This window comes from Microtus pennsylvanicus, chromosome 1, assembly GCF_037038515.1.
Source record: "Microtus pennsylvanicus isolate mMicPen1 chromosome 1, mMicPen1.hap1, whole genome shotgun sequence".
In the NCBI taxonomy this organism is placed as follows: Eukaryota; Metazoa; Chordata; class Mammalia; order Rodentia; family Cricetidae; genus Microtus; species Microtus pennsylvanicus.
This window is the reverse complement of record NC_134579.1, coordinates 101,905,268-101,931,425: the sequence shown is the minus strand read 5'-3', so window position 1 is coordinate 101,931,425 and position 26,158 is coordinate 101,905,268. Positions and strand designations below refer to the sequence as shown.

Below are 26,158 nucleotides of genomic sequence, written 5' to 3'. Positions count from 1 at the left end.
GTCAGGCACCTGGACACATGTGACATACACTCACATAGTCACACACATTTAAATAAAAATATATCTTTAAAGCTTCCGTTCTGGTCTTTGCTTGCTGGCATCTGTCACGGGCCATGGGCGACAGGAGCGGAAATCAGTTTCCCGTCCCCCCCACCCCCCACCCCCGTCCCCGTCCCCGTCCCCGTCCCCGCCCCCCCCCCCTCGCATGCGCCACTGGCCTCCCCTGCTGCCCCAGGGACTCACGTTTGGATGTCCGTCGCGGAGGAGTTTGTGGAAGACGTGACAGAACTTCCAGCATAGCATGGCGTTGCTGGACAGAGGCAGTCGATTAACCACGGACCAAAATGTCTGCGCCCCTTTCTCATGGTGGGTGCCCAGGATGCACGGTGAGAGGGGAGTCAGGGAAAGCAAGGGCCTGGCACGTGGTACTGGCAAGGAGGGTGGGGCGCCACTCACCGCTGTGACCCCACAGTTCTTTTTTTTTTTTTTTTTTTTTGGTTTTTCGAGACAGGGTTTCTCTGTGGTTTTGGAGCCTGTCCTGGAACTAGCTCTTGTAGACCAAGCTGGTCTCGAACTCACAGAGATCCGCCTGCCTCTGCCTCCCGAGTGCTGGGATTAAAGGCGTGCGCCACCACCACCCGGCCACCCCACAGTTCTACACGTATGCTCCGGCAGTTTGGAGGCTGCGGGTATTAAAATATCTTGTTCTCTATTTTATAAGTTTCCCCGAAAAAGGAACTGTCTTTTTTAAAAAATTACATTTTCATTTATTTATGCATTATAATTATGTGTGTGTGCATGTGTATGTGTGGGAACTCAGATGCCCAGGTACATGTGTAGAAGATGGGGGGACAGCTTGTTGGAACCAGTTCCATGCGGGGGTCTCGAGACTGAACTCGGGTCCTCAGGCTTAACAGCAACCCCCTCCCCTGTCGTTTTGAGACTGGGTCAACACTGAAGTACCCTGGCTGTCCTGGAATTAGTTTGTTAATAGAGGATGACTGAACTTCTGATCCTCCTATCCCCACCTCCAGACTTCTGGGATTACAGCTACACAGGACACACCTGGTTTATGCCAGGCTGGGGCTGGCTGGGACCGAGGACCCTGGGCATGTTAGGCAAGCAGCCTCCCAGCTGAGCCACACTCCCAGTCCCCTGCCCCCACACTCGGCAGCCCAGGCTGGCCTCCAACTATGACAATCCCCCTGCTTCATCCTCCCAGTGGCCGAGATTAGGGTCACCACTGTCCCCAGGAATGGAAACGTGTTGAGAGACAGCCCCTCTAATCTGCACCTGTGACTTTGGGCTAGGGGTGGCCTTGGCTGGGTAGGGCTCTTGGGGCCATTGCTACCATTTAAAACAATAATAATTTATTTATTTGTATTTTATGTCCATCGGTGTTTTGCCTGCATTTATGTCTGTGTGATGGTGTCAGATCCCTGGAATAGGAGTTGCAGACAGTTGTGAGCTGCCGTGTATGTGCTGGGAATTGAACCTGGGTCCTTTGGAAGATCAGCCAGTGCTCCTAACCCCGGAGCCATCTCTCCAGCGCATGGCCACCACCTTAAACGGGGTTCCCTCTTTGACTTTTGTTGTGCCTGTGATCACTGTTCAGGTGGATGCCATGCGTGTGTGGGCGTGAGCGGCGCGTGCCACAGCACATGTGTGGATGTTGGAGGGCAGCCGTGAAGACAAGCTTCCTTGGCCCACTGTGCTTTCTGAGAACCAGACGAGGGATGTCCGTCGTGACCAGCTTCTGCCAGCTGAGCCAGCTTAGGAGGCTTTCTCAGACATTATTAAAGTGAGGGAGAGAAGCTGGGCATGGCGGCACACACCTGCAATCCCAGTGGGATCGAGAGCAGGAGTATCCCAATTCTGAGGCCAACTTGTAGGACACAATGAGGTCCTGTCTCACAACCACCACCATCAAAAACCATCAAAAAGTGGAGGCTGGAGAGAAGCTCAGCACGGAGAGCCATAGGCTGGGACATCGGGAGAGTGCAGAGTGGACATGACCAGACTGAGCTGGGCCGTGAGGGGAGAGGGAAGAATAGATGAGCTGAAAAGGCCAGGTCACCAAAACGGTGGGGTTGTATAGGGAAGGGCAGGCCAGCATCTGGGCTAGAGAAGTTTAGGGGTGGGGAGTGGGTTTGCCAGCCAGGACTATGTAACAGGCAGGGACTGGGGGATTCTGGGAGAACCTGGTGGCCAGGTTGCTTTAGTGTGTTAATGGACCCCTCAATTAGTCATCTATCCTGGGCTGAAGACTTAACTAAATACAGAGAAAAGGACGGCCTCCTGGGTCCCTGGGGCCTTGCCAGGCTTGGGTGTCTGAGACCGGTGCTCTCTGGGTCTGTAGTTAGACCGGAAGTGGCTTCCATCGGCAGCCCTCTGTCCCAGGCAAGAGTTACTCTTCCTGTTGGCAGGCGAGAAGCCTCCTCCTGACCTCAGTTCCCAATATTTGACCCCCCTTCCAGGGTCGGCCTCCCAAGGATCACATCCAAAAGGATATTCCTGGCATGTTTTTCCTTCACGGCCACTTCCTGCGTATTAATGGCTTTATTGACACTGACAGTCTGCAAAAACAAGATGGGGGAGGGGAAGGAGATGAAATAAATAAGCCTCTGAGAGTGGCTGAGACCCTCCCAACTTCCCACTCCTTCCTCTTCCTCCCTCCCCTCCAATGACCCTTGGGGTTTCTGATTGCCCTTAGACCATCCAGGGCCCTCTAGATCCTCTGCGGGTACCCAGCTTGGGGGTCGGAGGGGGGCAGAGGTGGGCAGTGCTCCCAGACCAGCTGTCCCAGGCTGTCCCAAGGGAACAGGCTTTGCTGCCTGGCATTGGCTGTGCCCAGCTGCTGCACCCGCCTGCTACTCGCTGGCTTGGCACAACAGCCTGGTAATTAGGGGGCCACACAAAGGAAGGCTTTTTCATCCCCGGGGAAACATTATTCCTCGGAATACAAGAGGAAGAGATGCTGGTGTCGGGGAGCCACTGTGGCCTGAGACCAGCCAGCCATCCTTTGGCCATTTCTAAACCTTCCCACTGAGGGCTGGCGAGAGGGATCGGTGGGTAAAGGTGCTTGCACGGCAAGCCAGGCAATCGGGGTGCTCCTCCCAGGACCTCCAGGAAGACGGAAGGGGAGATCCCAATCCACAAGTGTTCCCCGACCTTCACGCAAGAGCTGGAGCAAGTACTTTTCCCCCAAATAATAAACCAAACAAAACTCCCCTGGCCCTCCATCCACTCTTGGTCATCTTCCAGCTCGAGAGCAAATCCTTTTTCCTTCCTTAATTACATGGAAAAACATGAAATTATTCCTTTCCTGTTGTTTTCAAAATCAAGACCCTGGTGCTAATTTTAACAGCGTTCCCAGACCCGTGAATAACGTGCACAAATCGCATCATATCATGGAAGCTAGTTGGTAGCCGGGATTTTTTAAAAGGTTTATTATTTTGTAAGATTATGTCTTTGTGTGTGGCTGGCTGCAGGTATGTGTATGTGAGTGCAGACATAGGAGAGGCTGGGGCATTGGGGCTAGCGCTGTGAACCACCTGATGTGGATGCTGGGACCTGAACTCAGGCACTCTGCAAGAACAGTATGTGTGCTCTCAACCCCTGAGCCGCCATCCAAGCCTCTGTTGTTTGACTTCTCTAAAAAGGTTTTAATTATTTATTTATTTTGTGCATTGCGGGGGTGGGGGAGAGGTTGGGGAAGGATGCCTGCCAAAATGCACACACGTAGGTCAGAGGCCAACCCGTGGGAGTTGATTCTTTCCTTTCACCACGTGTGACCCAGGGATCAAACAGATCACAGGCTTGGTGCAGGCACCCCCAGTCACTGGGCCCAGTGCAGGCTCTGTTTAGCTGTCTGTCTGTTTATTTTGAGACACAGCTACCACCAACCACTGAGCCCTCATTCCCTGGATTATTCTGAAGCAAATCATTGCCACACTCTAAATCAAATCATTTTACCCGCCAATCACCTCTCTGAGCGCCTATGAGAAAGACTCACGGGTTAGAACGAGCTGAGGTTCCCACTGTGAGGGAGAGGATGGTAACGCCACTGACGCACTGATGCTGGGGGCCCACAGAAGGCTCTTGAGCAGTACAGGGGCTTGCTATAAATGAGGTGGGTTTTTTCAGTGTTGTATTTAAGGGGTCACTGCCTCCAAGCCTGGGGTCCAACACAACTGCGAAAGACCTGATCTAGCACTGGGGTTGGTGAAGAAGCCGGGTCTTTGTTGCTTTTCTCATTCCTAACAAAAGCCACAGGAGGGAGAAAAGGTAGCTTATGGCTCCTAGGCTGAGGGTCCCATCCATCATCGTGGGGAAGGCATGTCAGCTGGAGGTGGGTCAGCTGGTCACATTGTATCCACAGGCAGGAAGCAGAGAGAGATGGACGCTGGCGCTCATCTCTCTCCCCTCCTCAGCCCCAGACAGGGTTTCTCTGTGTAGCCCTGGCTATCCTGGAACTCACTCCGTATACCAGGCTGGCCTCCAATTCACAGGGATCACCTGCCTCTGCCTCCCAAGTGTTGGGATAAAAGGCGTGTGTTGCCACTGTGGCTACTACCACCCGGCAGCTCACTTTTTATTCAGGCCAATGGGACGGTGCCACCCACATTTAGAGTAGGTTTTCCCATCTAAATTAACTCCATCCTGAAACTCCCTCATAGACAGGTGCAATAGATACTAACTCCCGAGTCAGCAAGATGGCTCAGTGGGTTAAGCGTGCTTGCCACCAAGCCCCAGGCCTGCACTGTAGGACAGCAATAACTCCCATAAACTGTTCTCCGACCTTCACACGTGTGAGCACGCACCGCACTCCCACCACACATGCACAATAAATAAACGTAAAAGCCACTTGGGGCACTTATAGGTTCCCCCGACCTAGCTGTTACCTGACGTCCTCTCCTGGAGCTGGGGGTGCTCACAGGAGCGCATTCAGTGTTACCGGTGTACCCGGCGTACTTCCAGAAATAGTCACCGGTGCGGAGGCCCCACCGTGGCTCTCGGCTATAGCTCAGCTTCTGCTCACACGGCCTCTCAGGCCTCTGAGACACAAGGCAAGTCTGAGCTTTAACATTCTCCAGTTTTGGGTTTTGCTGAGACAGTGTCTCATTTATTCCAAGCTGGCCTTGAATTCACTATGTAGCAGAGAATGGCCTTGAACTTCTTATTTTCCTTTCTCTACCTCCTGAGCGCTAGGATTACCAGTGTGCCCCACTGTGCCCCATTTATTTGGTGCTTCGGATGAACGCATGGCCTCACACAGACTAGGCAAGTGAGCCAGCAACTGAGCTGTATCCCCAGCTCCCCTCCCCACAGTTTTGAGACAGAAGCTTACTAGTCCAGGCTGGCTTTGAACTCAAAATCCTCAAGTCTTCTCAGGATTACAGATATGTGCCACCATGTCTGGTTCATGCTAGGCTCTTTGAAGCAAGCTGGCTGTGGCCAGGCTGGGAGGTGCTAGCCTGTCATCCCAGCTAGCGGAGGAAGCTGAAGCGCAAGGCTCCTACGTTCTAGGTGCACCTGGGCTACAGAGTGATTTAAGGCCATGCCAGGCAATATTAACATCCTGTCTCAAAAGAAGGGAGTGGAGGCACCTCAGAGGCACCCAAACCCTTGATAATTCTGGGGTAGAGGTTCCTGTTAAGACCAGTTTGCCCAGATGACGCCCTCATACTCCATCCGACCTCACACAAACTTCTACATCTATCTATATTGCAAAGACTACATCTTGGGGCTGGTGGAAATGGCTCAGCAGGAAAAAATGCTTGTCGCTAAACCTGACGACCTGGGTTCAATCCCCAGAACCCAGACCAGACTCCTGCACATTGTCCTGTGAACCCCATATGCATGCCTTGGTAAGCTTCCACCTCTCATAAATAAGTAAATGTCACTTTAAAAGACCTTAAGGCTACGTTTTTACCATTTTCTTACACTTGTCAAGCTATAGCCACGCAAGCATGAACCCAGAATTCAACCCTCAGCGCCCACATAAAATAAAGGTGTGGTGCACATTCTCATAATTCCATCATCCCGTCTGGGGAGTGTGATACAGAGCAGAGATGGCGGATTCCTAAAGTTCACTGGTCAGATGACCTCCAGGTTCAAGGGCAGACGCTGTCTGGAAAAAAATAAGATGGGGAACCACCAAGCAAGGCACTTTAAGTTGACTTCTGGCTTCCACATGCACACACCATTACGAACACGTCTATATATTACACATACACATATGAACATGAACACACCACCCACACAACACAGATCCAAAGTAGAGACTCTGGCTTCTCCTTCTATATGCCCCCACACCTAAGGCAGGGCAGGATGGGGGTCCCCAAGCCTCGACGCTACCTGCTCCCCCATACCACTCAGTTGCTGCCCAGACTCGGAGAGAAATCATTTGGTCTGGACGGATCTGGTTCTGCAGGCGGGTGCCTGTGTGAGCGGAGGGAGGGGGGACTTGCAGGGGCTTTGCGTCTCACCTCTGGAGGGGGGTCTAGGTTCGAGAACATCCTCTAAGAACTCCCTGTTCCCTCTACTCCGCTGGAATCACACGGGACCTAAGGCCAGCAGCGGCTCTCCTGAAAGAAGAGCATTGTACAACACTTCCTGGCCCAGCTGGCCCTTGTGTCCCCAGCTGGTCCCCAAGAGCCAATTATCAGCAGGCATTGCGGAAAGGAGGCTTTCTCTCCACTTCTCTTCCTCCCTCTCTAGTCTCTCTGTTTACAGGCTCTCTCCGGGCACACCAGCCTGGATGTAGCCAATAGGGAGCTTTTGGGTGTTGCTACTAGAGGGGGCAGTGGAGCTTGGGCTGGCTTGCGGGACTGACAGGGCATTGTCCAGTCACGCACACAGCTCTGGGCAGCAGCCCAGCCTTTGGGCTACCAAGGCCAGGCTAGTGTGCAAAGGTTAGCAGGGGTCGGCAGAGAGGATGTGCCTTGGGTTGGGATGCAGCCTTCAGGCAGGGGGCCAGAGGAAGACCAACTGCTGAGGCCAGAAAGAACACCCAAGAAAAGGGCAGGGAAGAGCAAGAACAGAAAGCAAAATAGAAGAAACGCAAAAAGCAGGAGCTGGCATTGCAGCTCAGTGGTAGAGCCCCTGCCTAGAATCCCCCAGTGAGGGGCTGGGGTGTTGCTCAGTGGTAGAGCATGTGCCTAGAATCCCCCATGAGGGGTTGGGGGAGGTCATAGCCCAGTAATAGAGTATTTGCCTAGAATCACCTGGTAGAGGATTGGGGGCTGGCTCAGTGGTACAGTGCCTGTTTTGCATACCAGAGACCCTCAGTTTAATTCTTATTACACAAAAATAAAAAAGGGGGCTGGAGAGATGGCTTAGTGGTCAAGAGCCTGGCTGCTCTTCCAGAGGACCCAAGGTCTGACTCCCAGCACCTATATGGTGGCTCACAACTGTCCGGTTCCCTCTCCTCTGGTCTCTGCAGGCAGCAGGCGCACACATGGTGCACATGCAGGCAAAACACCCATATATGTAAAAAAAAAAAAAAAAAAAAAAAAGCAAAAACTCATTCGTGCTTCTTTTAATTTTTTATGTTTCCTTTCTACTTCTTCTATTTGCTTTCCCTCTTTCTTTCTTTCTTTCTTTCTTTCTTTCTTTCTTTCTTTCTTTCTTTCTTTCTTTCTTTCTTGTTTTTCAAGACAGGGTTTCTTTGTGTATCTTTGGAGCCTGTCCTGACACTCACTCTGCAGACCAGCCTGGCTCTTCCCCTTCCTGCTCTTCCATTTCCCATGCTTGCTCAGTAAACCCCAGGCAGGGCAAAACAGGAGCCAAGCTGGAGATGAAGAGGCAGTCAGTGTAAGCCATGGTAGTGGTGTGCAGTGAGACGCTCCAAAAGCAGGAGGCTTCCATACAATCCTGTGGGGTGGTACCACGTACATTCAGGCCGGCTCTTCCCCCATGCAATCAATCTAATCTAGACAGGCGGAGGCTCACTTCTAGGTGACAGAATTCGCCACTGTACCATCCACCTGGACGAGGTACCGCCATTTCTCCATCATCTTTACACTCACCGCCTCGCCAAAGCCCATCGTCTCCTGCTGTGCTATGAGAAATGTCCCCTACAGGGCTTACGTGTGTAAGCTCTTTTTCCCAGCTGGGGGCACTGTTTGGGAAGGTCACGGAACCCTTAGGAAGTGAAGTCTCTCTGGAGGAAGAGGGTCAGTGGGGGCAGGCTCTGGGCCTCTATTGCTCTGGCCCACTTCCTGGGTGAGCAGCCGGGATTCTGCTCCCAACATGCCTTCCCCGCCTGCTGCCCTGGTATTTCCATACGTGAGAATAAATCCTTTCTCCTTTAAGTTACTTTTGCTAAGAGTACTTGTTTGTTTTCAAGACAGGGTTTTTCTATGTAACAGTCCTGGCTGTCCTGGAACTCATTTTGTAGACCAGGCTGGCCTTGAACTTGCTGAGATCTACCCGCCTCTGCCTCCTAAGTGCTAGAGTACTTAAAAAAAAAAAAACCAAACCAGCAACAGAAAAAGACACCAATATGCCAAACAGCCCTCTTCCCCAGGCTAATCTGTCGGAACACTGGTCCCCAGCTGATGAGGCTCTACTGGGAGGTGTAGAAATACTGAAGAGGAAGTCTTCCTGGAGGAAGTGGGTCACTGGGTATCAGGGGTCAGACCTGCCTGAGGTAACGGCTGGCCCTGATTTCAGCCTGAACTCTCTGCTTCCCAGCATACAGCGAGAGGAGTCCTGACCACAAGTTCCTGCCACTGTCAACTCAGCCACGCCTTGGCCAACTGTGTCTTCTCCAACCCTAAACAAATCAGTCCAACCCTTAGGTTCCATGTCAGGGATTTGGTGACAGTGACAGACAACTAAGGCACAGCCCGTGATAAAGGTTTCCATACTGCTGGTGGTACACCATGCCAGGGCTTGGGGGGGGGCATTCCAGATGGACGGCGCTGGGCTGCGTCTGCCTCAAACCACTATGTTGCCCAACTGCTCTCCTCCCTCTTCCCTCTCCATGCCACGCCCACCCCATTTCCACAGCTGGTGGGAGCTCGGCTCCTCGCTCCCCTGGTAAGGACCCACAGCAGCTTCGCACCCACAATCTCACCACACAAAGTGGGGGAGAGGGCTGAGATGGGCGGCACAGGAAGCTCTTGGGATCCAGCTGTATCACCCATGGAGCTGATTCATCAGTGACCCGTCTGTCCCATGACTGAGGCAGGAAGTACTTGCTGCAAGCCCAGCAACGCCAAGGCCCCACTGCTTCTCCCTCCCAAACATCCTATGCCTTCCTAACTCTTATTCTAATTCCCTAAGAGGCACCCTTACCTCAGGACCGTATTACTGTAGGACCTGAACTCTACCTCTGCCCCATAGAGTCAGCTCTCAATATCCCCTGGAACTTAACTCTGCTCCCCTCCTCCCTCATCTGGTCCAAGGAGGGAACACTGTACACATCATACATTCTTTTACTTTTATCTTCTTGTCCTGACAAAGACTCTTGTTGTGTAGTCCAGGCTAGCCTATAATCACCAAGAAGGACCGTGAACTGTTTTTGATCCTCCAAATGTCTCCACCTCCCGAGTACTATTATAAATGTGCCACCATGCTTAATTCAATGCACTCTTCAGATCAAGCCAAGAGCTATGCATGCTGGGCAAGCGCTCTATCAACTGAACCACACCCCTAGCCCCACGATCTGGAACTCTCCTCCCACCCCTGCCAAAGTTTCTCTATATAACAGTCCTGACTGTCCTGGAACTTTCTCTGTAGATCAGGCTGGCCTCGAACTCAGAGAGATCCTCCTGCCTCTGCCTCCCGAGTGCTGGGATTAAAGGCATGCGCCACCACCACTACCGGACTATTCTGGAATTCTTGATTTTCCTGCCTCAGACCCCTAGACTAGTTGGGGTTACAGACATGTATCACCACACTGGATCCACAGGAGAACATTCCATACATGAGGAAAGAACTCGGCAAAAGAATGACAGGAAGCAAGAAGGAAGAGTTTGGGCAAAGAGAGAGAAACAAAGACAGTAGCCACATGGAGAACAGAGATTCCCCCGACACCGACGCACCGAAGAGCATATCTTGAATTTTTTTTTTAATCAGCGCAACTTTTCTTCATAGAAAACAGGAATTGACACTGAGCGCAAATTAAGAGATTAATTATGCACTTTACCAAAGAGACTGGCATCACAGGCCTTTAAATAGCAATCCCCGTTAGTACATTTAAAATAGGGTTGCATTTACAGAAGTGTGATTTACACAAAACCACATCTGTTACATAAAGCTCAGAAAAAGAGCTCCTCTCCCCTGGAGCCTCTAACTATAGAGCCGGGCCACTCTCTGTAGCCTCGGCTGGGTCTAGGCTAGGCTGGCCTTGAACTCAGAGACCCAACCTGCCTCTGTCACCCTACACAATTCTTTAGCATGTGCTGAGTTTTGCTTTTTTTGAGGTACGATCATGAAACATAGAACACTCTGGCTTGAACTTACTATGTAGCCCAGGCTAGCCCTAAAATAAGGATGGTTCCTTCTGCTTCAGTCTCCTGAGTATTGGAATGCCAGGCACGTGTTACCACGCCTGACTATTCAAAGGTTTTGAGCACAGGGATAACACAATTGGGACTTGCTTTCCTTTAAATTTGTTTTGTTTGAGATGTGACCTCACTTAGCCCAGGCTGGCGTTGAATTCAGGACGTAGTTCAGTAGTTCAAGATGACCTTGAATTCCTGAGCCTCCAGCTTCCACCTCCAGAGGACTGGTGTTACTGGCAGGCATCACTATACCTGGCTTCATGCAGTGCTTTGCCTATGCTGGGCAAACACTCTAGCCGAGCCACATCCCTGACCCTGGCGGCATTTTTTTTTTTTAAGACAGGTCTCACTATGTAGCTCTGGTCGTTTTAGAACTCACTCTGTAAATCAGGCTGGCCTCGAACTCAGAGATCCCCCTGCCTCTGCCTCCTGAGTGCTGGGATTAAAGGCAAAAGCTATGCTGAGACTAGATTACAGGGACAAGATAGGGTGGCAGCAGAAGTGACAAGCTTGCACTAGGGCTCACAGTTCATTTCTTCATTTACTTTTTCTTTTCAGTGCTAGAGGCTGAACCCAGGGGTTGTGCGAATGCCACTGGAATGTTTTGTGTGTGTGTGTGTGTGTGTGTGGTGTAGTGTGCATGTATGTGTGCGGCATAGCGATGCCCATCCTCAAAAACAAACACACGAGGTGGAATGATGGGAAAAGTTCGAGGCCACGGTAGCTTGTTTTCAGGTATGTTAAATCAAAGCAAGCTGTCAGAGAGCCACACAATACTATAAATGAGCAAACTAGGCAAGCATTCTACCGACTGACCTACATTCCTAGCCCGGGGTTCCTTTGTTACACCCGGGGAAATGACCAAGTGGGTGCCACATATAGAGTTAGAAGAGTCCCAGCAGGCTGGGGACCAGCAGGAGGGAAAGCACATTCCTAGAATCCCCCAGTTAGGGGTGAGGGGTGTGGCTCAGTGAGGGCACCTGACTAGTGTCCAGGCTGGATTTTGTTTGTTTGTTTGCTTTTGGTCAACTTGATACAAACTAAGAGTCATCTGAGAGGAAAGACCCACAGTTGAGAAAATGCCTCTATAAGATTGGCCTATGTAAGCCTATGAGACATTTTCTTTTCTTTTTTTTTTTTCTTATTTTGGTTTTTCGAGGCAGGGTTTCTCTGTAGTTTTGGAGCTTGTCCTGGAACTAGCTCTTGTAGATCAGGCTGGCCTCAAACTCACAGACATCTACCTGCCTCTGCCTCCCGAGTGCTGGGATTAAAGGCGTGCGCCACCACTGCCTGGCTGAGACATTTTCTTCATTAGTGATCATATGGGAGGGCCCAGCACATCTTGAGTGGTGCCATGCCCGAAACAGGTGGTCCTGAGGTTCTGAAGAGCCCAGGCTGATCAAGCCAGTGAGCAGTGTCCCTCCATGAATTCTGCTTCGGTTCCTGCAGCGACAGAGTGTGGCCTGAGAGATGTAAGAACTATTTCCCTCCCCAAGTAGCTTTTGTCAAGTCCAAATGGATCAAAGACCTCAACATAAAGCCAGCCACATTGAACCTTATAGAAGAGAAAGTGGGAAGTATACTTGAATACACTGGCACAGGAGACCACTTCCTAAATAGAACCCCAGCAGCACAGACACTGAGTGAAAAAATTAGTAAATAGGACCTCCTGAAACTGAAAAGCTTCTGTAAAGCAAAGGACATGATCAACAAGACAAAACAACAGCCTACAGAATGGGAAAAGATCTTCATTAACCCCACATCAGACAGAAATCTGATCTCCAAAATATACAAAGAACTCAAGAAACTAGACACCAAAAGGTCACATAATTCAATCAAAAAATGAAGTACAGACCTAAACGGAGAACTCTCAACAGAGGAATCTAAAATGGCTCAAAGGCACTTAAGGAAATGTTCAACATCCTTAGTCATCAGAGAAATGCAAATCAAAACAACTCTGAGATTGCATCTTATACCCATAAGAATGGCCAAGATCAAAAACACTGATGACAACTTATGCTGGAGAGGTTGTGGGGAAAAGGGAACACTTCTGCATTGCTGGTGCGAATGCAAGCTGGTACAACCCCTTTGGATATCAGTGTGGTGATTTCTCAGAAAATTAGGAAACAACCTTCCTCAAGACCCAGTAATACCACTTTTGGGTATATATCCAAAGGATGCTTAATTGTGCCACAAGGACATGTGCTCAACTATGTTCATAGCAGCTTTGTTTGTCATAGCCAGAACCTGGAAACAACCTAAATGCCCCTTGATCAAAGAATGGATAAGGAAAACGTGGTACATTTACACAATGGAGTATTACACAAGAGAAAAAATAACAGCAGCTTGAACTTTGCAGGAAAATGGATGGAGCTAGAAAACATTATTTTGAGTGAGGTAACCCAGACACAGAAAGACAATTATCATATGTACTCACTCATAAATGGTTTTTAGACATAAAGCAAAGAAAGCCAGCCTACAAACCACAATCCTAGAGAACTTAGACAACAATGCGGACACTAAGAGAGACTTACATAGATATAATCTACATGGGAAGTAGAAAGTAGAAAAAGACAAGATCTCCTGAGTAAATTGGGAGCATGGGGACCTTAGGGGAGGATTAAAGGGGGAGGGGAGAGGCAGGATGGGGAGTAGAGAAAAATGTAGAGCTCAAAAAAAAAAGCTGCTTTTGGTCCTAGCAGGAGAAGCCCAACTAAGGTATAATTTGGTACCAGGAATGGGGTATTGCTATGCCAGACCTGATTGTGTTTGGAAGGGTTGGAGGACTTTGGAACTTTGGCCTAGAAAAGCTGTTGACTGTTCAGAGCATAAAGAGCTGTCGTGGGAACTCAGAAGACAATACTGAGAGCAGCGCAAATGATAGAGGCCTAGCCTGGGAAGGTTCAGAGGGACCTTCCGGAGCCTCTTAAAGGCTCTACTGCAGCTGTCCGATATTCTGAATGAAGAATCGGAGGTTCTGGTCATCTGGGGCTGAGAAACTGACTGTGATTAACAAGAAACCATTAAAGTAAAATAGAGCTGACTGCCACTTGCTTCTGGGGAGACAGGCAGAGATGATCCCATAGTGGGGGGCTGGCCTGTGGTGGAGCTGACTTGCCTAGCATGTGTGACTTGTATGTGTGAGGTCCTGGGTTTAATTCCTGGCATGTATGTGTATGTGCGCGTGCACACATACACACACACACAAACACACCTCTCTTAACTCTTTCTAGCCTGTAATAAATCCTGGGTTCAAGATTCAAGCTTATACATTAGTTTGTTTCTCTTTTATAGCAACACTGGGTCTAACTCTGCTGGACAGATGGGGAAACTGAGGCTCAGAATGGTTCAGTAACCTATCTGGCTGGTCAACATGCCTGGCATGAGGATTGATTGTCACTGTCAACTTGACTGGATTTTCAGTCGCTAGGACACACACCTCTGGGCATGTCTGTGAGGGATATCTAGATTGGGTTAACTGAGGTGGGAAGGTGACTGGCTGCATCCCTTGGGCTGCTCCCAACTGCATAAAGGAGAAAGTGGACTGAGCACCAGCGTTCATCTCTCTCCACCTCCTGATCAAGGATGCAGTGTGACCAGCCAACTCATGATCACGCAATCATAACTTCCCCGCCATGATGGACTGGGAGGTCCAATAAATCACCCGTTTCTAAGTTCCTTTGTCAGGTCTTTTGTCACAGCAATGAGAAAGGGTAATCAATATACCTCCCTTGATGACCCAGCCTGTAAACAGAAGACTCAGAATTTGAACCCAGATCTCTATGGAGTGCCAGATCCATCCATTGTAGTTATGTTCTTCTTGGCCTGGTGGGCTACTTGGCTTTGTCAGTTTAACACAACCAGAATTATTCTGGAAAAAGGAACCTCAGTTAAGAAATTGCCTCCAGCAGACTGCCCTATGGGCATGTCTGTGGGCATTTTCTGGATGGATGATGGATGTGGGAGGGCCCAGCCCACTGCTGGTAGTGTCACCCCTAGGCGGGTGGGCCTGGGTTTATAAGGAAGCAAACTGGAGAGGAGATGGGGCTGGAGAGATGGCTCAGCGGGGAACAGCACTGGTTGATTTCTCCAGCGGACCCGAGTTCAAATTCCAGTACCCATATAATGATTTATAACTGTAACTCAGGTTCCCGGGGATCCAGTGCTCTTTTGGCCCCCTCTGGGCAGCAGGCGGACATGTGGGACAAATACATGAATGCAGGCAAAAGACCCACACAGATGACATTAAATTAGAAGAGAGAAGTAAGGAAGGAATCCGTGAGAACAAGGCAGTAAACACCCACACAGATGACATTAAATTAGAAGAAGGAAGGAAGGAAGGAAGGAAGGAAGGAAGGAAGGAAGGAAGGAAGGAAGGAAAAATCCATGAGAACAAGGCAGTAAGCATGGAAGGAAGGAAGAAGGAAGGAAGAAGGAAGGAAGGAATAAAGGAAGGAAGAAGGAAGGAAGGCAGAAGGAAGGAATAAAGGAAGGAAGGAAAAAAATCCATGAGAACAAGGCAGTAAGCAAGGAAGGAAGGAAGGAAGGAAGGAAGAAGGAAGAAGGAAGGAAGGAAGGAAGGAAAAAATCCATGAGAGCAAGGCAGTAAGCATGGAAGGAAGGAAGGAAGGAAAGAAGGAGGAAGGAAGAAGGAAGGAAGGAGGGAAGAAGGAAGGAAGAAGGAAGAAATAAAGGAAGGAAGAAGGAAGGAAGGAAAAAATCCATGAGAACAAGGCAGTAAGCATGGAAGGAAGGAAGGAAGGAAGGAAGGAAGGAAGGAAGGAAGGAAGGAAGGAAGGAAGGAAGGAAAAAATCCATGAGAACAAGGCAGTAAGCATGGAAGGAAGGGAGGAAGGAAGGAAGGAAGGAAGGAAGGAAGGAAGGAAGGAAGGAAAAAAATCCATGAGAACAAGGCAGTAAGCATGGAAGGAAGGGAGGAAGGAAGGAAGGAAGGAAGGAATGAAGGAAAAAATCCATGAGAACAAGGCAGTAAGCATGGAAGGAAGGGAGGAAGGAAGGAAGGAAGGAAGGAAGGAAGGAAGGAAGGAAGGAAGGAAGGAAAAAATCCATGAGAACAAGGCAGTAAGCATGGAAGGAAGGAAGGAAGGAAGGAAGGAAGGAAGGAAGGAAGGAAGGAAGGAAGGAAGGAAGGAGGGAGGAAAAAATCCATGAGAACAAGGCAGTAAGCATGGAAGGAAGGAAGGAAGGAAGGAAGGAAGGAAGGAAGGAAGGAAGGAAAAAATCCATGAGAACAAGGCAGTAAGCATGGAAGGAAGGGAGGAAGGAAGGAAGGAAGGAAGGAAGGAAGGAAGGAAGGAAGGAAAAAATCCATGAGAACAAGGCAGTAAGCATGGAAGGAAGGGAGGAAGGAAGGAAGGAAGGAAGGAAAGAAGGAAGGAAGGAAGGAAGGAAGGAAGGAAGGAAGAAGGAAAAAATCCATGAGAACAAGGCAGTAAGCATGGAAGGAAGGAAGGAAGGAAGGAAGGAAGGAAGGAAGGAAGGAAGGAAGGAAGGAAGGAAGGAAGGAAGGAAGGAAAAAATCCATGAGAACAAGGCAGTAAGCAGTGATCCTCCGTGGCCTCTGCTTCAGTTCCTGCCTCCAAGTTCCGGTCTTAGCTTCCCTCTATAATGGACTATAACCTAGAAGATACTAGTATACCTGGGAAGGACAGTGTAGTCATTTCCACAGATGAGAACACACTGCCTGATGCCAAGCCCCCAGTTTGGGGACCAGCATAACAAGGCAACAGAAATACAAGCCTCACTGAAACTAAAAGAATAACTGGGTGTACTAGCACACATGCCTGTCACCCCAGTCCTTGGGAAGTGGCTGCGGCAGAGGGGGCAGGGGGACCGGGAATTCAAGGCTACCCTCAGCTATCCAGTGAGTTCAAGGCCTATCTCAAGAGATGGGTGGTGGTGCATGCCTTTAATCCCAGCACTGGGAAGGCAGAGGCAGGTGGGATCTCTGTGAGTTCGAGGCCAGCCTGGTCTATAAGAGCTAGTTCCAGGACAGGCACCAAAGCTACAGAGAAACCCTGTCTCGAAAAACTGAGAGAGAAAGAGGGAGGGAAGGAGGGAGGGAGGAGGGAGGGAGGGAGGGAGGGATGAGTATAGGGGTAATAGAAAAATAGAAAAAAAAAGGCTGGGAAGATAGTTCAGTTGATGCAGCACGAGGATCCAAGTTTGATCCTCAGAAACCATTAAAAAGAAAGAGAGTGGTGTGAAACGGAGTGTGGCTGACATCTGTACATTTGTAATCCTAGCACCGAGGACACAGTGGAAGCGGATCCCTGGGGCTCCCTGGCCAGGTAGCGTAGACTAATTGGAGAGCTCAAACCTAGTGAAGTATCACGTCTCAAAGAAGCAGGGTAGACAGTGCCTGAGGAATGTCACCTGAGGCTGTACACACACACACACACACGCACACACGCACACACGCACGCACACACACACCATACATGCTTGTGTACACAGAAGAGAAAAAGTGAACCAGTAGAAAAGGGCATGGTTCCCCTCAGCAGCCATGAAATGTCACACCAAGTCATGGCTGTGGTGGAGGGGGGCTCCCTGTTCTGACCACAGAGTTAGTGCAAGCTGGGAAGGATGTTCTACAATTTTCTGGGGGGGGGTTTGCTAAATTTGGAGGTACATCTCATTATCAGCTGCAAGGTTGAGGCTTGACTTCCTCAGAAAGCAAAGCCACCAAGAACTCTCACTTCTGTGTCTCCGGGACCAAGGGGAACTCTTCCCTAGGGGAGGTGAGAGGAAGAGCCTGGGAAAGCGTAGGGGTGAGGCAGGCGGAAACTTTCCAAAGTGCCCCTGGACAGGGCAACCCCCACCTGGACCTCCAGGCCTGGGGGTCTGCTGGTTATCAGTTCAGGGTGCCAACACCATCAGACAGATCCCCCACCTCCATTTCTAACAGATGTTCTCACACCGCTCAGGCTGGCCTTGGACTCACCAAACACCTTCCAAGCGAGTGCCGGATACAGGTGTGCACCAGCACTGCCCAGTTGATGCTGTGCTGGAGACTGAGCCCACGGCTTCATGCGTGCTGACCAAGCAAGCCATCTACCGCCCGAGCTACACGTCCAGCTCAGAACCAGGGCTCAACGGGGAAGGGGCTTGCTGCCGAGTTTTGATGACGTGAGTTTGATCCCTGGGACCCACATGATGGAAGGAGAGAACCAACTTCTCCAAGCTGTCCTGCTCCGACCTCTGGGCACACCCACATACATGTGCACAGCATAAATAAAGGCATAATTTACAAAAGTGAAGCACTCTTCAACAGTGGCCCATGCTATGGCTTGGGTAAGAGTCCCTCACAGGCCCTCACTGACGGTTTGGTCCCCAGCCTGTGACACTATTTCTTTTTCAGTATTGACACTGTACCACTGAGCCGCGTATACCCAGCTCTCCTTAATTTTTTGCAAATCTTTACTTTCTTTACATCATCTCATGTAGCCCAGGCTAGCCTTGAGCTCACTACGTGGTGGGAATAAGAGTTAAGATCTTCCAGAAAGTAATGAAGTCATGCGAGCTCTGCCCTCATGAAAGAGGCTAAGAGGACAGCCTGGTCCTTCTATCCCTTCAGACACTTCTTTCCTTTCCAGTGTTGAGGACGCCATATATAGAACAGGCCCCTGCTAGATGCCCTCTACGCTGCCTCTGTGAAACTGGACTTAACTAGCCTCCGGAACCGTGGAAGATAAACTTTTTTCTGCGGAGGTAGGGGTGGGGTGGAGTTCGACATGGGGTTTCTCTGTGTAGCCCTGGCTATCCCAGAACTTACTCTGTAGACCAGGCGAGGCTCGAACTTAAGAGACCCACCTGCCTCTGCCTCCTGAGTACTGGGATTAAAGGTGTGCACCACCACCAGCTGGCTTGAGAGATAAAGTTCTATGACTTACAAAGCAATCCATCTTGAGCGTTTAGTCATGGCAGCGGGAACGGACTAACTACAAAACTGAAGTTATAGCCGGGCGATGGTGGCGCATGCCTTTAATTCCAGCACTCGGGAGGCAGAGGCAGGCGGATCTCTGTGAGTTCGAGACCAGCCTGGTCTACAGAGCTAGTTCCAGGACAGGCTCCAAAGCCACAGAGAAACCCTGTCTCGAAAAAGCAAAAAAAAAAAAAAAAAAAGCAAAAAAAAAAACTGAAGTTATCAGGTTACAGGGCAAAGCACCAGAGACTAATCCTGTGCCTTCGCTACCCAGCTCAAGAGAGATGAATAAAATAATTCTTCCTTTAGTTTGTATGTGTGCATATGCCAAAAATCGCTACCCAGCTCAAGAGAGATGAATAAAATAATTCTTCCTTTAGTTTGCATGTGTGCATATGCCAAAAATATACCTATGGAGGCCAGAGGACAACTTAAGGAAGTCAGTTCTCTCCTTCCACCATGTGGGCTCCCAGAATGAAACTCATGTGGTCAGGCTTGATGACAAATGTCTTGCCCGCTGAGCCATCTCCCTAGCCCAATGAAAAGATTTTTTTTTTCTTTTTGAGATAGGCTCTCACTACTATACCTGCCTCCCACTCCCTTTAAAAGATGTATTTATTTTACTTCCTATGTATGTATGTGTGTGTGCTAGCATATATATATATGTGAGGCCAGACAAGGACACTGAATCCCAGGGAACTGAAGTTACAGACGGTTGTGAGCTACCATGTGGGTGCTGGGAATCAAACCTGGGTCCTCTGAAAGAGCAAGAACAGCCGGTGCTAATTGCTGTTTGCTGTTGAGCCACCATCTCTCCAGCCCCCAGTTAAAAGAATTCTGAGAAGCTGAAACCAAGCACTGGGAAGACGGCTCAGTGGCTAAGACCGCCTGCTGTGTAAGCACAAGGACCCGAGTTCTCCGGCCCCTAAACAGCAAAAAAGAAAGGCGGGTGCAGCTGTGCGCCCATCTGCGACTCCAGGGCAGGGGTGGGGATGGGAAAAGAGGACAGGTTACAGAGGCAGGAAGATTGTTGGGGCTTGCTGGCTGGATCAGGTGAGCTCCAGATTCTGTGAGAGACCCTGTCTTAAGTAACACACCGGAAAGCAACAGAGCAATCGATGATATCTGAGGTCTCTCTCTGCTCCACAGTGGAATGCACACGCACAAAGACACACAAACACACACACATGCACACCATTATGGCCTGAATGCACAATCACAGTCACAAACACACACACATGCACACCATTGTGGTCTTAATGCACAATCACAGTCACACATACTATTATGGCCTGAGTCCTTAAAATATAAAGAAATGAATTTTAGCCATGCATGATGGCACAGACCCGTGATCCAGTATTCAGGCCAAGGCAGGAGGAGCTCCAGTTTGATGCTAGCCTGAGCTATCCAGTGAAACCGTGTCTTGAGAAGCAGTAAATGGATATGATGACTTTGATCTATGCGAAGATCTCACAGCAATGGCGGGACGCGTTCACAGACAACTCAGGGTAGAAAGATGTCGTCACATCAGCTTCGTTGGATATTCTACAGCATGCACTTACTTTTTTGTTTGTTTTGGTTTTTCGAGATAGGGTTTCTCTGTAGCTTTGGTGCCTGTCCTGGAACTAGCTTTTGTAGACCAGGCTGGCCTCGAACTCAGAGACCTGCCTGCCTCTGCCTCCCAAGTGCTGGGATTAAAGGTGTGAGCCACCACCATCTGGCAAGCATGCGCTGACTTCTGACCAAGTACCTGCTTTGTGCCAGGCAGTCCTCTCAATGTCTTTACAGACTCCAGTGGTGTAGGGATAAGTCCCGCCCCTTAGAGGGCGTGTTCGCCTCGGGCTAATGTTTACCTATAAATCTGGCTAGCATGCTCACAAGATTTGCTTCTGCTTTCCTGGTCTCCGCTGGAACGGTGGTTCTGTAAGTCTATTTCTCCATTAAAGCTATATATATATATATTTACAATCTGTCTGCATTCGTTTACACCGTTACATTTTGGCACCCAACATGGGGCTCGAACCCACGACCCTGAGATTAAGAGTCTCATGCTCTACCAACTGAGCTAGCCGGGCGGCCGGGGTGCCAGGGACACAGCCCCGCCGCTCATATTACTACACAGTGGTGCATTCATCAGCCCTGGTGGAAGGTTCTAGAACCACAGCAGGGAAGGCCCCAGCACTGGAGAAGTCCAGGTAGGAGATCAAGAGTTCACAGTCATCCTTGGCTACACAGTAAGCTGGAGGCCAGCCTGAGGTTGCCCAATAGACCCTTTCTCAAGAACAAATATTCAAACTAACAAATAAGGGCCAGCAAGATGGCTCTGCAGCCAGCTGACTTGAATTGATCCCTAGAACCTACGAGAAAGGTGGAAGGGGAGAGAGCCAACTCCACAGAGCTGCCCTCTGACCTACACATGCACACCTAGGCAAGAGCACCCTCCACACAAACATCACAATAAGGATAAATAAGGTTTATTTGTTGGGTTTTGTTTTGTTTTTAAAGTGTATGCCTGCTATGGTGGCGCACGTCTTTAATCCCTGCACTTAGGAGGCAGAGGTAGACGGATCTCTGTGAGTGAGACTCTGTCTAAAGAAGAGAGATGTGGGGGAGAGAAGCAGAGGTACAAGGAAAGAGGGGAAGGCAGGTATGAAAATGCTTCATGCCCTGTTGGGCACTGTGCAAACACAAACTGTTCTACACATCCATGTTCCTGCCAGAACGGATACTGTTGCCTGCTCCCCAAACGCCAGAAGCTTGCTCTGGGTGTGATCAAGACAGGCGGCACTATGCACCCCTGAACGGCATCTGTACTTCACCCCCAAGTTCCTTGGGCAGACACCGGATGCCATCAAATATTCACCAGTGGCATCAGCTGGTGAATCTACTGCCCCCAGTCATTTGTACCCTCGCTCAGAAATAACGAGAGCTGGGAAAATTGTTCCCAGAGCTGTCCGCTGAAACCCAGGTGAGGCTCTGCTCTGCAGGCCAATCAAGGAACTAAAAGGTTATGGGAAGAATCAGTCACCTTAACATCCAGGGAGGCTTTGGGTATCATATTGTCACAATAACCATTATGTAAAATGTTTCTCCTACAGGTGTAGCTGGGCATGGTGGCACCTGCGTGTAATCCCAGCACTTGGGAGGCCAAGGAAGGAAAACTGGGAGCTCCAAGTTAGTCTCAATTATAAGGTGATAATTGATCTGAATTAGAGAGAGAGAGAATATGAATGTAGCTCAGCAGTAGAGCACCCGAATCCCCCAGTGAGGTGCTAGGGACCTGACTCAGTGGCAGAACGCAAGCCTAGAATCCCCCAATGAGGGACTGAAGATGTGACTCTTGTCTAGACTGTCCCAATTAGGGCTAGGGACCTGACTCAGTAGAAGACAAGCCTAGAATCCCCCAGTGAGGGGCTGAGGACATTGTCAGTGGTAGAACTCTTGCCTTGAATCCCCCAGTGAGAGTTGTGGAACATGGCCCCATACTACATTTGTTTAACATTTGCAAGGTTCTGGGTTCCATCCCTAGCATTTCAAAAAGGAAATCAATAGATCAATTTCCAATGGCAGCTAGCTGTTTATTTTATTTTTGTTTTTCTTATTTGTTTTGTTTTGTTTGAGACAGGGTCTTGCTATGTAGCTCTGGATATCCTAGAACTCACTATATAGCGAGGTGGCTGGATTAATGCGGGCTTGGGGTCAACTCTGAAGCTCTAGGCTACCAGAGTGAGGCTTCAAACCAAACATGGCCGGAGAGGAAGGGTCAGAGCAGAAAGCAACCTGGACCTCCCGTGGGAATGGGAAACAGGCGTGGAGGGCCAGGGCTGGGAAGGTTCTCTCGGCAACACAGCCCAGGGTCTGTGTTTTTCACAAAGAACCGGGGACAATGGCTTCTGGGTTGGGCGCTGGGCTACTCAATGATTAATGAGAATCAAATATCACTTTTGTTTGGACTCCAAGCTAAAAGGGGAGAGAAGCCATCAATGTGCAGCCTCTGTGCTCACAGATCCCAAGAGCTTCGCCAGTCCCTACAGGCTAAGCGCTGGGGTTGGCATTTAAGGCCTTCCTGGACCAGCCACAACTACCCAGCCAGCTATTTCCTGATCTCCAATCTCTGTGCCCAGCCTCACCCAATGGGCTGTGCCCATTCCTCTGCCAACGAGCAATGCCCTTCGCTGTTCAAGCAGAACCAACTCCACCCAGCCCTCCAGAACCAGCCAGATCATATTATCTTACTACTGGGTACATGTGCACGTGTACTGTGTGTGTGTGTGTGTGTGTGTGCTGGTCCTCAGGAGCCATCCAGTCTGCTTGTGTATGGGTGTGTATGTTGTACACACGTGTGCACTTGTATATGTGGCTCACCCACATAGCCACCGCAGAGGTCAGAGATTGACATCAGGACATCCTCCTCAATCACTTTTCCACTTTTTGTTTCTTAAGCAAGCTCTCATGATGTAGCCCTGGTTGGTCTCGAACTCACCGAGCTCCACCTGCCTCTGCCTCCCCAGGGCTGGGATTAAAGGCGTGCGCCACCACACACAGCTCTACATTATATTTTGAAACATGATCTCTCATTGATTGAGTAGACTGGCTGCCAGCAAACTCCTAGAATCTATCCGCCTTGAGCACAAGGGTCATAGACATATACCCTTGCCTAGCTTTTACGTGAGTGCTGGGGATCGAAGCCTGAGTCCAGCTAGTCTAGTGCTTTACACACTGAACTGTTACCCAAGCTTCCAACTTTTTTTCTTTCCAAGACAGGGTTTCTCTCTGTAACAGCCCTGGCTGTCCTGGAACTAGCACTTGTAGACCAGGCTGGCCTCAAACTCACAGAGATCCGCCTGCCTCTGCCTTCTGAGTACTGGGACTTAAGGCGTGCACCACCACTGCCCAGCCTGACTCGTTCTTGAGACAGGATCTCTTGCTGGTCCGGAGCTCCCTGATTCAGCTAGGCTGGCCAGGAAGCCCCAGTGATCTGCTTGTCCCCACCTTCCCAGTGCTTGGATGACAACTGTTCACCACTCCACCCAACTTTCCCCCCACATCTGTTTCTCAGACAGCATCTGAACTCTACTTTTGAGTCCCTTCGCTCTTTAAACCTGCTCAGAGCCTGTACAGACAGCTGCCTGCTGTCTGGCCTGTTTGTCCCAGGGAGCAGGAGGCCTTGGGGATTTATTTCTTTGCGCCCTTCATTCAAGCACTTGGTACATCAATGATAGGAAATACCATGGAATTCAGGAGGGATAGAAAGAAGTAGAAGTATCAGAAAGTACCAGAAGTAATGTGCCTAAAGTCAGGGATAGGCCAGGTAGCAAGATGGCTCATTGGATACAGGTGCTTGCTGCCAAGCCTAAAGACCTGAGTTCTAGCCCTGGAACCTACATGATAGAAGGTGAGAACTAACTCCTATAAATTGTCCTCCAACTGCCCAACATGCTCTATAGTATATACATGCATGTACACACACACACACACACACACACACACACACACACACACACACACACACACAAACGGGAGGTTGTTTTCTTTTGTAGCCCTGGCTGTCCTGAACTAGCTGTGTAGGCTAGGCTAGCCTACACTAAGAAATCAACCTGCCTCTGCCTCCTGAGTACTGAGATTAAAGGTGTGCACCACCACCACCCAGCTAAAAAAAAATTTAAAGACTTTAAAGGTAGAAGTCCCTGACCCTGGCAAGTTGGAAGGAACTTGAACGAAAGCAGATGGAAGCTCAAGGGCCATCTGGAGTAGCAGCCATGGGACCCTAAACTATGGTTCAGACAGGTGAGCCTTTAATGTTGCTAGCTATGACAACTTCAGTAAAGACCAGCTGGTCATGTTTCCCCCCATGCTGTAGAGAGAACAACTTGATGAAGTTGGGTTTCCCCTTCCACCACGTAGGTTTCAGGGATCAAACTCAAGCCACCAGGCTCAGCAGCAAGTGCCTCTATCCACTGAGCCATCTTCATATAAGTTGCTATTATTATTACTATTATTAGTGTGTGATATGTGAATGGTGTGTAGAGGTCAGAGGACAACTTAATTGAGTTGGTTTTCTCTTCCACCTTCACAGGGGTCATGGGACTTGAACTCAGGTTATCAGATTTACATGGCAAGTGCTTTTTGAGCCATCTCATCAGCTCTCCCCCCCCCTTCTTTTTGTGCATGTATGTGTGCGTGCAGGTTCAAGTGAGCACATGTACATGGGGGGGGGCAGATATAAATCTCAGGTGTTCCTGCCTGCTCAGGTGCTACCCATAAGACTTAACTTGCAAATGAAGCTGGAATGGGTGGGCCAGCGAGCAAGGGAGATATCCTATCTCCACCTTCCCAGAGCGGGGATTGCAAGTGTGTGCACCTGGGTCTGTTTCCACAGGGCCCTGGGACTCAATTTCTGGTTCTCGTACTTGCTCTTTAGGGATGGTGTTATCTCTCCAACCCTCAGGAGGGCTTTTTTTTTTTTTTTTTGAGGATTTCAAGTTGTCTAGAGTACAAACACGGGATGGGGGGCAGGGTCTAGTCGTTGGGTCCATCCCACCACAGAAAGACAAGAGCTCAGGGGACCCCCTACCCCAGCCCTAACCACAGGTGCTGAGGCTTAGCCTCTTGGAAAAGGTTCCTGCCAGGGGAAGAAAATTCACACCTGTCTCAACTCTTTGGTTTTGCAGGGACCATGGACTTGCCTTCTCTAGGGTAGGTTTGCGCCCTGAAAACGCACCCTCCGCAGAAAATTGACCTCAAGCCTTCTCTATATGCCACAAGTCCCCGAGTAGCCTACAGCCACACACACAGTCAGACTCCGAGTCTATCTGCTTTCCCCTGCCTCCCTGGGACTCTCAAAGTCATAGCCCACCCTTTGGGGGAGCGCGCCTCTCCAATCTGAGGCAAAGATGGGGAACCCAGGTGTAAAGGCACCCAGAGTGGCACTGGTTTCCCTGGAAAAACCTGCAATGCCCTCCTGAGATACCACCTCCATCCCTCCAGGAGCCTCCAAATGACATCCTGATACCCGCTGAGAGTCACTGTGGTCTCAATGAGCAACAATTTTGGCCTCTCCTGCAGTATTTGGAATGGGGGCGGGGCTGCTCTGAGGCAGGGAACAGACCCCTCCATTCTAAAGGAACCAAAAGAGATTAGATATTTTAACGGGCCAAGAAAGGGGTCGCTGCTCCCAGGCTCACCGAAGCTGAGGCTTACAAGTGACCAGTCTATAACATAGCCCCTCCGAGGGCGCGCGCGCTCGCGGGGTGGGGGTGGGGGTCTCGTTCCCGCCCCCTCACTTTGACCAAAGCCAGGATTTCTCCTCATTCGCCCTCCCGGGGACACCTGTACCTCCCAGCCCACAAACCTTCCAAGTAGATCCCCAGCCCTGAGCGAGCAAGGGGCTCCGAAGGGATAGCAGAAGCCCCCTTCCTGCAGTGCTGCCCTCCCTCCTCCGCCTCGCAGGTTGACTAATTTAGGAAAGGGAGCCCGGCCCAGGGCAGCCCTGGCAGCTGGAGAGGCGGGAAACCGGGAGCCCCAGCCCTGCGGGCCAGCCGCCTCCAGATCCTTGGCCGGGTTCTCCCTTTCTCCCAGCGCTCTGCCGAGCGGGGCCAACAGGCAGGAGAATCAACAATCCAGAAAACTTTCAATGGATCACGCTGCAGACTAGGGGGAGGGGGAGATGGGATGCGAGGCGGGTGGGGGCGGGGAG

General features: G+C 50.1%; 1 protein-coding gene across 6 annotated transcripts in view; it reads right to left on the bottom strand.

Annotated features, from left to right (window-relative positions):
* The window catches only part of Hip1 (huntingtin interacting protein 1), a 126,996-nt gene that overhangs the window by 47,449 nt on the left and 53,389 nt on the right, over window positions 1–26,158 (bottom strand). For 4 of the 6 annotated variants that reach the window (XM_075976845.1, XM_075976856.1, XM_075976884.1 and 1 more), the window contains exons 2-3: window positions 2,513–2,576; window positions 244–386 (exon numbers count right to left, since the gene is read on the bottom strand). In XM_075976845.1, the coding sequence (XP_075832960.1) occupies window positions 244–386; window positions 2,513–2,576 (207 nt within the window). Of the gene's footprint in view, window positions 1–243; window positions 387–2,512; window positions 2,577–6,491; window positions 6,643–26,158 lie in introns of those variants that run through there. The other 2 variants (XM_075976875.1, XM_075976865.1) reach the window with 2 other exon arrangements.